Below are 13,846 nucleotides of genomic sequence, written 5' to 3'. Positions count from 1 at the left end.
CATTATAACTGTATCCTCAATTCGCATCGGACACAATAAATAAATAACCTAGAAAATACCTAAAGATGACATATTTTGTCAAACATAGATAAATGAAATTGGGCGTAACAGTCCTGTGGATAGGGCAGTCATAGAGTAAAGTAAATGTTGTGTTGTCAATGAATTACAATATTGAGGGTCAAACTTCATACCATATACATTGCATAACATGATCCAGCATGAAGTGATTTGGCTCTCGGGTTCTCGGGTGTGTTAAGGCCTTAATGTGCCTAGATTGAAAACAACAACAACCAACACCTATACCAGCACTCCCCTATGCTGCGGGTTAAAATGTTGATGGCATACTACTTTGACTCCATTATTTAAAATTCTGCTGTGTGGCTTTCCTGGCAAACATGCAATGAAAGAAATCATTATTCACTTGGCCCCAGAGTTGGTGTATAAGCAGTACCCAAGACATTCTTTGGATCCACAGAACCAGTGGCTTTTCACATTTCTACGGTATGAGGAATCCAACAAAATAACCTGGTAAAAAATATATGGTATAATGGTTTACTTTTTTCTCTGTAACCATGTAAACATTACTTACAGAGTCCTGTAAACGTGATTCTGTAAGTCATGTTTACAATTTTGAGTAACAGCTTTGTCAAGCCAATGCAGGTGGGACAAAAATGAAAGCGTCAGCTTATTTTTCTAATAGTTTACAAGAATCAGAAGGTGAAAAAACATCTATGTTTTCAACTTTTTGCAACATCATCTGGGGAGCCAGGAGCTCAAGGGACAGAGTCCGCTTGGTTAACATGCAGTCCCTTGTGCTTTCTCTTCTGAGCCCATGTGCAAGTTGAGGCAGAGGTGCTCAGCCCTCAAGTCTAGTTTTTATGTGACGAAGGAAGTGGCGTGGAGTAAAATTAGCTGTTTTTCAGCCTGAAGTTCCTATATATGTGCAATAAAGCAAAAGAGGCTTATTTTGTAGTACAAAATCTTTAAAGCAGGATATTTGCCTACTGGCATAGGCAAACAAAATGGCACCTTTGTCTCTTTCATGCATAGAAACTGGGCATATTGGCAATGTTCAACACAGATATCTTAAATGAACCCTCCATACTGAATGTCCTCAAACTTTTTAAGCGGAGGTCTGGTTCACGGTTCCTCACACTGTTGAAGGGCCAGACTACAGTTTGAAAAAAAAAATTCTATGCACAATGCACACATTTTTTTTGTAGTACAGAAAACACGATAGAACAATACAAGCAGTCCCTGAGTTACAAACATCTGACTTAAAAATGGCTCATTTTTAAGAACAGGAGTGAGACAACAGGAAGTGAGAGAAATCTAACCCTCGGAAGAGAAATTCACTCCTGGAAAAGTCATCATGGGAAAAAAATATCTTCATTGGAGCTTTCTCACCGATTCTTGTTTCTACAACAAGCCAAATATTTCAAAATCCAGAAAGTGAGGTAAAATCTTCAGAACTGGGGCACAGAGAGCAAAACAAACACCACAGGGGTGTTAACCTTTCCATATGCTATCAGAGATCGAGAGAGAGGAAGGGACGGAGATTTATCTGGAGTTAACACTTTAAAAATGTACCCATTTTTTAATTGCATACAAATCCAACTTACGAACAGCCCTACAGAACATATCTTGGGTTGCTGTGAGTTTTCCAGGCTGTATGGCCATGTTCCAGAAGCATTCTCTCCTGACGTTTCGCCCACATCTATGGCCGATATCCTCAGAGGTTGTGAGGTCTGCTGGAAACTAGGCAAGTGGGGTTTATATATCTGTGGAATGTCCAGGGTGGGAGAAACAACTCTTGTCTGTTTGATGCAAGTGTGAATGTTGCAATTGGTCTTGCAGCTTCAAAGCCTGCCTGCTTCCTGTGTAAGGGAATCCTTTGTTGGAAGGTGTTAACTGGTCCTGATTGTTTCATGTCTGGAATCCCCCTGTCTTCTGAATGTTGTTCTTTATTTACTGTCCTGATTTTAGAGTTTTTAAATACTGGTAGCCAGATCAAGGAACATGAAAGGCACTGCAGACTAACTCAACCAGAGAAGTCAGCCATAGCAGACCACCTGATGAACCAAACTGGACACAGCATATTATTTGAGAACACAGAAATGCTGGACCACTCTCACAACCATTGTGTCAGACTACAGTAGCCATTGAAATCCACAAGCATGCAGACAGTTTCAACAGAAAGGAGGAAACTTTAAAAATGAACAAAATCTGGCTAAATGGGTAAATGACTTTGGAAGGCCGCATCTAGCCTGTAGATCTTAATTTGGTGGCTGTTAGTCTATGGTTGCCTGAAGACAACAGACTGCCTTCAGGGTGTAAGACAGACTGAATTAACATCAAGAGAGCTCTATCATTCATTACTTTGCTGCCAATCCCTCTCTTTAAGGGTCCAGTAAATGGTGTGCTGGTCTTTGCGATCTTCATCACCAAGGTTTTCAGAAGAATCATTGGTAAACATAAGCTAAGGACTTCAAAGAAGCATTCATGCACTACAGAATTCTTGATACTGGGGATTACTGTTGTCTAGAGTATTCACAGTGCTGTAAAAATAAGTGATTAAAAATAAAATAAAAGCCATATTAAGCAACATGGACAGAAGCAGCATTTAAATATGCACCACGTACCATTAATCAAACTTGCATGTTAGGTTTGCCCTTACCAGTTAGTTCTTAAAGTCTTTTTAATTTTTTCTGTAATGTATTTTCTAAATTAATGTACATTGCTACATTAATTAGCAAATAGCAAAATTGGAATGTTACTATCAGTTAATGCTGTTGTGATGCTTAGCTGAAGTGTTACAGATGACAGTCATAAACTGTACTTTTCCATTTCATTCCCTGTATTCCTGACACCCTGTGCTGAAGGTTGCTCCAACATAAGAGGAGCAGTGAATCTTTTGTGGGTATTACAGGAACCTATGTATTATCCCAGTGACCTGGGAACATATCTGCAGTATGCACACCTGAGAATTGAGGTTAATGCTGTCTGTGTACTCCTGATAAAGTGGATTCTCATCTGTAAAAGTATATGATACTTCAAAGGGCTACCAAACTTTGTTGTGTTTTCTGAAACTCATTAAAATGGTGGCATCTGTGGAAATTGCCTTTCATGTGACAGAGTGAGCAAAAAGTAGACTGGTCTGTAGTACTTCATCAAAAAATGTAACTGTTGTTTAACAACAACTGCAACAAAATGCTATTGAATTACAGTTGGCCCTCCATATCCATGAATTCTGTATCCCTGAATCTAACCACACAAGGCTTGAAATATATTACCCCATCCCCCCAAAGAAATCTAAAATATTTTATATAAGTACTATATTTTACTATTCTAGTGTGTATAATGGGACTTGAGCATCCATGGATTTTGATAGCCACAGGGGTCTGTTCTTGAAACCTGAAATCTGTGTCTCCCTACTCTCTTTTATCAAAAAATTAAATTCTATTTAAAGCTTTGCACTTGAAATTACTGTTAATTATGCCAGATGACCATATGTGCTTATTGCAGTAGTTATTACTGCCCTCTTTAGGTGATGGCATGTATTACATAGTTAATAGAATCCCCTTTTAAACTAATTTGGCTTTGTATTTTAATGAAATATTTGCACATCTTCCATATGTACAATTACATTAGCAAGTAAAGTAACAGAAGGCATATTGTCAAGAACTCATTCTTTTCTTCCCTATCTATATATATAAAAGGATAAAGTTGCGGGCGCAGTGACTATAACAACAAAACTAAACATCCCAGAAATACGAAACTTGGCAACACAATGCAAAAGCCTTGCCTCCCGGTTACAACAACACAACCACACCACAAAACCACAATCCGGACCCACAACACTCACAACAACACATCATGACTATAACAACACAACTAAACGCCCTAAAAATACAAAACTTGGCAACACAACGCAAAAGCCTTGCCTCCCGGTTGTAACAACACAATCACACCACAAAACCACACTGGACCCACAAAACTCACAAAACTCACAACAACGCATCGTAACTATAACAACACAACTAAACACCCCAGAAATACGAAACTTGGCGACACAACGCAAAAGCCTTCCCTCCCGGTTGTAACAACACAACCACACCACGAAACCACAATCCGGACCCACAAAACTCACAACAACGCATCGTGACTATAACAACACAACTAAACGTCCCAAAAATACAAAATCTGACAAAACAACGCAAAAGCCTTGCCTCCCGGTTGTAACAACACAATCACACCACAAAACCACAATCTAGACCCACAAAATTCACAACAACGCATCATGACTATAACAACACAACTAAACGCCCCAGAAATACGAAACTTGGCAAAACAACACAAAAGCCTTGCCTCCTGGTTGTAACAACACAATCACACCACAAAATACAATCCGGACCCAAAAACTCACAACAATGCATCGTGACTATAACACCACAACTAAACACCCCAGAAATACGAAACTTGGCACACAACTAAACGCCCCAGAAATACAAAACTTGACAACACTACGCAAAAGCCTTGCCTCCCAGTTGTAACAACACAACCAAACCACAAAACCACAATCTGGACCCACAAAACTCACAACAACGCATCGTGACTATAACAACACAACTAAACGCCCTAGAAATACAAAATTTGACAACACAACGCAAAAGCCTTGCCTCCCAGTTGTAAGAACACAACCACACCACAAAACCACAATCCAGACCCAGAAAACACACAACAACGCATCGTGACTATAACAACACAACTAAACACCCCAGAAATACAAAATTTGACAAAACAACGCAAAAGCCTTACCTCCCGATTTTAACAACACAATCACACCACAAAACCCCAATCTGGACCCAAAAAACTCACAACAACGCATTGTGACTATAACAACACAACTAAACCGGATGGCTGTCAGGTCCCTGGCTGCAGAGCACCAATAACCTTACACAGAGGCCAGTCTCTATCTAATATCTTTATTAAAGAAATATATAAAATCAATAAAAACAAGTGAAGAATATAGTTCAGAAGCAGACCTTTCAGATGAGGTCAAATATAGTCCAGAAATGTATTGTCCAATATAAGATATTAGAGTTCAAAGTTTTAATCCACTTGACCGAAACACACACTTTGCCAAGCAATAGTGTGGGGAAATAACAGAGTCTTAGAGTCCAATGAAGCTTGACAACAAGGCTGGAAATAAACTTGATTCTTGGCTAGATCCGTGACTGGAGACAAGGCGAACATGAAGCATGAAACAGAGTCCGTGGTAAAACCGTGAGACAGGGCAAGGCTTGAAGCTTGATCCGGGAAGCAAGGAACTGGGATTACGAAGTCCACAAACGATCTCTCTCCTCAAGCTGATCAATTGACTCTGCAAAGTATCCCTCGCGCCAAACACCTATATTGGGTCTCGTTTTCCCGCCAACAGAACTCTTTCCCTAGAGAACGAGAAACGAAACCCAACTCTGTCCAGATGCATGACTCCTTAGAATTTCCCAAGGGAAGCAGACCTAATCAGCCATTTGTTTGGCAGCGATTCTCAGGCTTCTCCGATTAGCCTCCCTGACTCCCCTGTCTTTAGAATAATTTTCCCTCCTGGGAAACGGAGGAGAGTTCTGCCCAAGGCCTGTTTGGCTGAATTCTTGAGGGCAAACATCAACATCCTGCAGGTGAAGAGACTCCGGCTCTTGCTGAACCGGCGAAAACCCCATGTTTTCCTCTTCGTCTGCCACAATAGTACTAGGAAGAGGACTACAAGGCCCATGAGTCATCACAATGGCCATCTGTCTGAGAGGTTTGGGTGGGTTCTTCCTCCATGACAAAAAGAAAGAAAGGGGTTGGACTGCATACAAACTACAAATTCCAGCATTCCATGGCATGGAGCCCATGCATTTCAATTAGAGCCCTCTTCCTTCTCCCTTTCCCTGCCATCCAACCCACTGACCCAGTTCCATGGCTCCGCAGGCAGGAAAGGCTGGGACGGATAGAACGAAGGAAGGAGGGAGGGAAGCGAAGCGAAGGAACGCCAAGGACAAGAGCCCTCCCTCTCTGCCCGGACAGCCAAGAGCAAAAGGGAGAGAAAGACCATTGATCCGGTTATATTTACCCTCCTTTCTGACCAGTGTGTTCTTATCAGCGAGCTCAGGATCGGAGCAGAGAAAGGGAACAGCATAGGAATAAAGGAAACAAGGAGACCACCCACTCTATCTATCCATCCACTCATCTATCCATCCACTCACCCACTAATAATAAAGACTTACACAGGCAAGAATCAGCCATGCACTGAGTCTACAAGGCCATTCAGTGCTCATCCACCTCCCCAATCCCTACATTCACACTTGGCCTCCAAAAAAACAATTACAATAATAACAATGACAACAACAACAATAAGAATCTACACCATCACAGGCAAGCAGCAGCCAGGCACTGAGGCTGAGAGGCCAGTCACTGCTACACTGGGCCTCCAAAAAACAATACAGTAACATCTAACTTATCCAGCCTTCATGACCACTACAACAACAACAATAATAAACACCTACACAGGCAAAAAAAAAGACTATCGTACCACAATAAGATGTAAACCGCACTCAGCAGAATCAGACATCACGATTAACAACAAACCAAAGACAACAGGAATCTCAAGCAATTATCAATCAACACAAAAATTGAAGAAGGTAACAGACTTCAAACACTACTACTAATGTGAGTATAAAGAAGGGTGGAGGTCACAGCATAAATACAACCTAATGTAGACTGACCAACACCACCAGACTAAGCCACAGCAACGCGTGGCCGGGCAAAGCTAGTTCTTTATAACTTTGTTCTAATTAAGCATTAATAATTTGCAGCTGGAAAGTGTTTTAATTAGCTAGTGTAGGATGGATAGTCCTTCCAGTCTAGAGCACCGAAACTGTTTTTTCAATAATTTGAGTTTTTGAGGGGTTTTAATTTGCTTAGTATTGTTTTTGAAAGTCTGTTTATGATTAGTGGCACAAAACCTGATAGCTTTTGAGGGCACTTTGTTGCTAAACGTTCTATAAAATGGCCTCATATAATAAACCAAAATATATTGCAGTTATTACTTTTGAAATGGAAGCCCGTTATTTCTTCTGTTTAGACATATGACTAAACTCTGTGTGTGTGTGTGTGTTTGGTGTTATCTATATATAACACTGAACTTTAAAAAAGTAAATGCTTTTTAAAGTAAATGCTGAGTTGAACGTGGGTGAAAACGTGGTATTAGAAGTTGCACTCTTCCTGTTTTGCAAATCTAATTTAACATCAGTTATAAATAAACATACAAAGGTAGATGTTTATGTGAGCATACTCCCTTTCACAAATTTTAGTTTGGCTGCTCATATTTTCCTGGATTGAGAAAACAGAGTGATTGCAAAACACTTCATACCAAAAGTCTAGTTCATGTAAAATGGTTTGTGTTTACAGCATTTAACCTCACTTTCTGGGAAGGACAAGCATACCTACTATTTTACTTTAAAGGAACCCCACCCTTACTCTCATTCCTTCACTAATAAATAAAATTCTCTCCCTTGTTCTTCTTTGTTGAGGATCTGGTAGAGTATGCATGCTGTTTATCTTGGGTCTATTCATACTACACAATTACTCATAGCACTATTATTTCACTGTTATTGCAATTGTTCCATACTATGGAATCCTTGGGGTTGTAGTTTTGGTGAGGCAAAGTACTCCATCCAGCTGAGAATTCCTAGTGTTCATCCCTAAACTGCAAAACCCAGGCTTCCATGGGATGAAACCATGAAAATTGAAGTTGAATAATAGTGCTGTAATTCTGAATTGTGAACCGGTTCCTTGTTTATTATTATAGCTCCTATGTCGTCTGACCATCATGTAAATAGGAAAGAGTGTTAACAGTATTACAAACTGCAGAGTTTAGTATAAAGAGCAGTGGTGAAGGGAAACAGTAGAAGAGGTTGAGGCTGTGCCTACCTATGCTGTTAGATGTAGTTTGACTAGACCAGTAATTCCTAAATATTGGTGTCATTTCTTGCTGGATTCCAACTCTCAGGACCCCATCCAACATGGCCACTAGTCAAGGATTCTGGAAGATGTAGTCCAACAACATCTGAAAGCCCAACATTGGGATTTACTGAGTTAGAAAGTAATAAAATCATTGTTATGAATTACTAGGTTCAACCATGTTTCCCTGCTGATCCATGTATGTATGATTGTGTTAGTGTTTAGAGAGTGGGGGAGAGAAAAGAGCTCCCTTTGTGTGTCACGTAAGTGAAATCAAAATCAAGCCATCTTGTTAAAATGTCAGGAAGCTAAAGGGAACCAACATAATAGTACATAAGGCGTGTGCCAGGAATGGTGTTGTGTTCCCCTTTGCTGGCACTGCAGTGACTGTTTAATTAAGAACTTTATTCCCATAGCTGTGCTAAGAACATTGGTGTTGCTGGCACAGATTGCACCAAACAAAAACATTTAACCATTTCTCCTGCTTTGGGGCTTGGTATTTCTCCACTAATGGTTTGTTTACGTAAGAAGTAGAAAATCACGAAGCAAGCCAGAGCCCTTTTTTCCAATCTGCAGAAGAAATTGAAACTTCATCCTGATATTTCCACAGCAGGATGCAAGCACGATCTCCCTTCCTTTTCCTCTTGCCCAACTCACTGAAGAAACAGGATAGTGTCATGGCCCCCATTCCTAAATACCATTAGGGATGGGGCCATGACGCCATCCGTGTTCTGGCTCTTATAAATGGTATTGTTTAGAACATCTCAATAAGTGGGAACCATGGAAAAACTTGCTTATGTTTTTTGTACACATCATCTGTTTGATATTCATACTAGACACACTCGTGTTGTACTCTTAGTCTGAACTGAATTTAATGACATACTTCTTGTAGGAGGCTGTTCTGAAGCACATGTCAGCTGATATATCTCATACCTACATGAGTCCAGTTGTCTTGAAAGTCCTTTTTACAAATAATATGGAACATATTACAGTGGTTAGAATAAAATGTAAGACAAAATACTTGCAAGTTTGAAGAGAAATGTTTGCTTTTGAAGAAATCTGCATTATTTGTTTTTATTAAATTTTGAGAAAGTACAACCTTTCCTCTTTTATTTTAAGGGATGAGTCAATAGTAGTTTATTCTACTGAAGATCCCAAAGAATGACTGTTGAAAGACTTGCCTTTTTTCCCCTTTCTCCGTGTAAAGAAATATGCGTAGTCTAATCTCAAAAACAAATATGGAGGCCCCTCTTCAAGACCCTAAAGGAGATTTATGCACACTTTTCTAAATGCATTAGAAAAAATATTTTCTTTCCTACAGTGTGACCATTATTTTGCCCATGTAGTCCTTTTTATAGATAGTTCAAATAATTTTTGGATACTTTTTTCATGCCTGGAGGTGAGGTTAGCTGCAAAAGCAATGCCACTTGCAATTCTAAGCCTTTTGAAATGTCAGTTCAAATAGCTTCCAGTTCCCACAATGCAATTCTTTACTCTCATAAATAAAGAATAAAGTTAATATCTGAAACCACCTTCAGAACAGTCTTTCCAAATCTTGGGTTCCCATATCATGGCCATGATGGGTATTGTGCTATGTAAAAACCCCTAAGAACCCAAGGTTGATGTTTCCCCCATCTTTTTCAGATATAGAAACAAAGTATTGCTGGTTTATTGACTCTAGGAATTACATAGATATGTTGGGAGATTTGGCCTCTATGTGTACCGTAGACGTACTAGCTTTGATTTACCCCAGAGCTTTTCATTCAGTTTTTGATAATCTGAGCCACCCACAGTAGCAGCAACTTGGATCAGTATAATTACCCTACAGCTGGCAAGGCAGGCACTCTCTAATGCCACTCCAATTTAGCTGCTTCAAAAAGGGGGTTAAGCTGGGATAATGCTTCATCTTGATCCTCGAAACTGAGAGTTTCACCTCTCTTGCTTTCAGCGGGGAGCAAGAAAGTGAAAGCAGTGGTATTGCAAGAATGCTGTAAAAGCCTAGCTCCCTGCCTGACAATGGAAGGCTTTTTGTGCCGACTGAACCCTTGATAAGAGACTGCTTTGAATGTGGTCATTGGTGTCTAAAGGATCAGAATTGACACCCATGTAGGCCTGTGACTGTTGGCATGCTGAAGAGGGGTATCTGCATAGCACTCACCTACTTTTGACTTGCATTTTGTCTATTGCTGAAGGTGTTGAAATTAATTATTGTAGGATTTTTGCTTTGACAATCATGGTTACATTTTTTAGCGCTGCTTTTCTATGGTGTGTGTGTGGGGGGAGGAAGCAAGTACCGCTAAGACAGAAAACAATAAAGGAGAATCCAGAATAACAATTAGATAGTCCTCCTATCTAAGGAGCCCCGGTGGCAAAGTGCGTTAAAGCACTGAGCTGGAGACCGCAAGGTGCCAGGTTCAAACCCCGGGAGCGGCATGAGCGGCCGCTGTTAGCTCCAGCTCCTGCCAACCTAGCAGTTCGAAAACTTGCCAATGTGTGAGTAGATCAATAGGTACTGCTCCAGTGGGAAGGTAACAGCGCTCCATGCAGTCATGCCTGCCACATGACCTTGGAGGTATCTATGGACAACGCCAGCTCTTCGGCTTAGAAATGGAGATGAGCACCAACCCCCAGAGTCAGATATGACTGGACTTAACATCAGGGGAAATCTTTACCTAGTCCTCCTCCCACACATACACGCAAGTAGTTGAGATCAAGTGCTCTTTTTAAAAGATGCATCTTCTAAGAGTGCTCCTTTTCCAGTGTTAAAATCCGGACATTATCCATTGACTCCCCCACCCCATATTGTCATGAGAACAATACAGTTTAATATTCATTTGTTAGGGATCACAAAGTAGAAGTGTTTAAAAAGCTGGTTGTAATGGTTTCAGCAAAGATTCTTATTTTTTCCCCCAGTGTAATTACACAAAGAGTTGTTGAAAACCAAGTAGGTGACCAATATTAGAGCTAAAACATTGCTTTTTGAAGTATTAATGTGCTTACTTGATGTATTCAACTCATCTATCTTTATTTTTGCAGCCGTCCCATTTCCTCCAAGCCATCGGCTCACAGCTAAGGAAGTGTTTGACAATGATGGAAAGCCCCGAGTGGATATCCTAAAGGCACACCTTATGAAGGAAGGAAGACTGGAAGAGAGCGTCGCTTTGAGAATAATAACAGAGGGTGCTTCAATTCTCCGCCAGGAAAAGAATTTGCTGGATATTGATGCTCCAGTCACAGGTAGATGCAAATATCCTGCTGCTTTGTTATATGGAAATGTGTATTGTGTGCAATGCTCAAGAATGTTGATCTATCACTTATCAGAATAAGTGTATTTCAGCCCATCTAGTGAATTTATACTTTGTTTTCTCTGTCATCTAGCACTGTCAGGTTGACTTTGAGTGGGAGAGAAGAACCTTGCTGCCTACGATAGGGGCAAAGAGAACACGCTTTGAAAGTACACAGGAATTGATTCATTAGGGTGATATGCATTTGTGACTTATAATGCCATTCTTCTTCAAAAGCAAGCTGGGCCAAGGTTTTCAGAGAAAGTGCTTAAGCAATCTTCACATATTTAAAAATGGCTTGCAAAAGTTTTTAACTTGAATATGAAGAAAGATAAAAGGACCTAAATGCATTGGATTCCACTAATGGTATCCCTTTGAAACACTGGCATCTCATCTTTCTTTTGTTCCTTCTTCTGGTGCCTTCCCTCTCTTAGTAGTTTTATTTGATACGCGAAACCTACACAACCCATGACTGAGCCAGTTACAGCTCAGCAACCATATAGAAAGGTACTACAACATGTTGACTGAGACTATTAAAATCCATGGGTGGGATTGTGTATATCAGTGGTTCTCAACTTGGGGTCCCCAGATGTTTTTGAGCACAGCACCCAGAAATCCCAGCCAGTTTACCAGCTGTTAGGATTTCTAGGAGTTGAAGGCCAAAAACATCTGGGGACCCCAGATTGAGAACCACTGATGTGTCCCACCCTTGCTTTCAATTTTAGATGATTAAATTGACATTTCTGCTATTTGCTATTATTCATAATTTCTTTCAAGTGTGTCTCTATGTACATAGAAATATGTTTTGATGTTTTACTTGGTTTGTGCTGACAAAAGGCATCTCTGCTTTTGCAGCAAAGAAATCCACTAAGCATAGATTTTTTTAAAAATCAGAGATAGGTAATTTGTGCCTCTGCAGTTATTGCTGGGCTACAGCACCCACTATCCTTAATCAGCATAACAAAATGAAAAATGATGTAGGTTGTAGTCCAACAGTTTCCATATGGCCAGTTTATCCAGCCCTAAATTATATAGTGCTGTCAAAATATTCTATGAAGTGCTATAAACTGATTTGTACCATCATGATTTAATGCCACTTTCCCAGTGGAACAGATAGACACTGATATCCATTTGACAAATCTTCATATTGATACAGGTCTGAATCCAGTTCATCCCAACTAGAATAGGCCTACTGAATCAATTGCTGAATGGTGACTCAGCACATAGGTAAATCCCATACATTTGAGTTTTTACTCAAATTGGGGCTTATAAGATTTAGGCCATGATTATTAATTTGGATGGGAAAGGGAACAGTTAGGGTGTTTTAATTAAATATTAAAATGTGTTAAAAGAAATAACAAATGGGAAAAGGAAGAAAGAGGCACAATAAAGAGGATTGCATTTGGTAAAACAACTGGATTCTACCTTTAGCTGAAAATATTTGAATCCTGACTCTGAAATATATCCCTCATCAACATGAGAAATGTTTTTTCAGAGTTTGTAATGAGAGAAGAAGGTAGGATCCTCTGGAAATAATGTGAAATATGTAACTCATCTCAGATAGTTCTGTGGAAGGTCCCTTTGTGGATTGATTCCTCTTAATACCACTTGTCTTGCTGCTGCCTGAAGGTAAATACAAGTAATATCTGAGATCAAGCTCAAGAAAGCGATCCCTTTTGTAACCATAGCATTAGGGCCATATCCAATGACATACACGATAGAAATACATAAGGACCAGAAGCCATTTGAGGCACAATGGTAATTGGAAACAAGAGTCAAGAAGATACACTTTTGCCCAGGGTTATGTTGAAATGTGAACATTGTTGGTCCAGTAATATAAAGATCACAAATGATGGTTTTATTGAACCCTGCCTGAAAGTAGCTGCAGATATTTAGCCTCAGTATATCTTACATGTGGGATTGTACTAGCATCAACTTCATGTGCGGTGAAGGAAGTGACTTCTAAGAAAACAATGCTAATACTGTATTCTCCTCTCACTCATCTGTACCCTGTATGATAGCTTTGTGCACTTTCTGCAGAACCACATCTGAACACTGGTATTGCACCATCTTTCAGTTATAAGAACCATTTGTTTTCAGTTATAAGAGCTCCAAAACTTGGTGTCAAACAAATTTCTACCACCACCTATGAGGCCAATATAGACCATGCGGAAGGTTTCTATACCTTCCACAGAGATCAGTTGTGATCATTTTCAGAATTTGGGTCATATACTGCTGCACCAATGTGCTTGTTTACCATTGATTGAGATAGTGCTCCAATCTAAGCATGGAATGATGGCACTTATTCAAGACACATGCTTGCTGAATTAGGTGCTGACTACACTTGTATCTGAAGATATTATTATTATTCCACCTTTTTCTCAGTTTGGCTTACAATAGTTAAACATAGTTAAAAATTCACAACATGCAAAAGTTTAAAAAAACCCACATTGTACCACCTGAAAAAAATAAAAAGGACTCGGTAGTTACTAGAACTGAAATGTTTTTTGGTTTTCCTGTCCCACTTGTGTACATAATCAAGCCCAACACAACCT

General features: G+C 39.8%; 1 protein-coding gene across 3 annotated transcripts in view; it reads left to right on the top strand.

The window, feature by feature from the left end:
- Positions 1 to 13,846, top strand: part of ppp3ca (protein phosphatase 3 catalytic subunit alpha) — a 214,661-nt gene that overhangs the window by 101,973 nt on the left and 98,842 nt on the right. For all 3 annotated transcript variants that reach the window (XM_062982377.1, XM_062982376.1, XM_062982375.1), the window contains exon 2: positions 11,044 to 11,244. In XM_062982377.1, coding sequence (XP_062838447.1) covers positions 11,044 to 11,244 — 201 coding nt within the window. The remainder of the gene's footprint in view (positions 1 to 11,043; positions 11,245 to 13,846) is intronic.

Source organism: Anolis carolinensis, chromosome 5, assembly GCF_035594765.1.
Source record: "Anolis carolinensis isolate JA03-04 chromosome 5, rAnoCar3.1.pri, whole genome shotgun sequence".
Lineage (NCBI taxonomy): Eukaryota > Metazoa > Chordata > Lepidosauria > Squamata > Dactyloidae > Anolis > Anolis carolinensis.
This window is presented reverse-complemented; position numbering and strand designations above follow the sequence as displayed.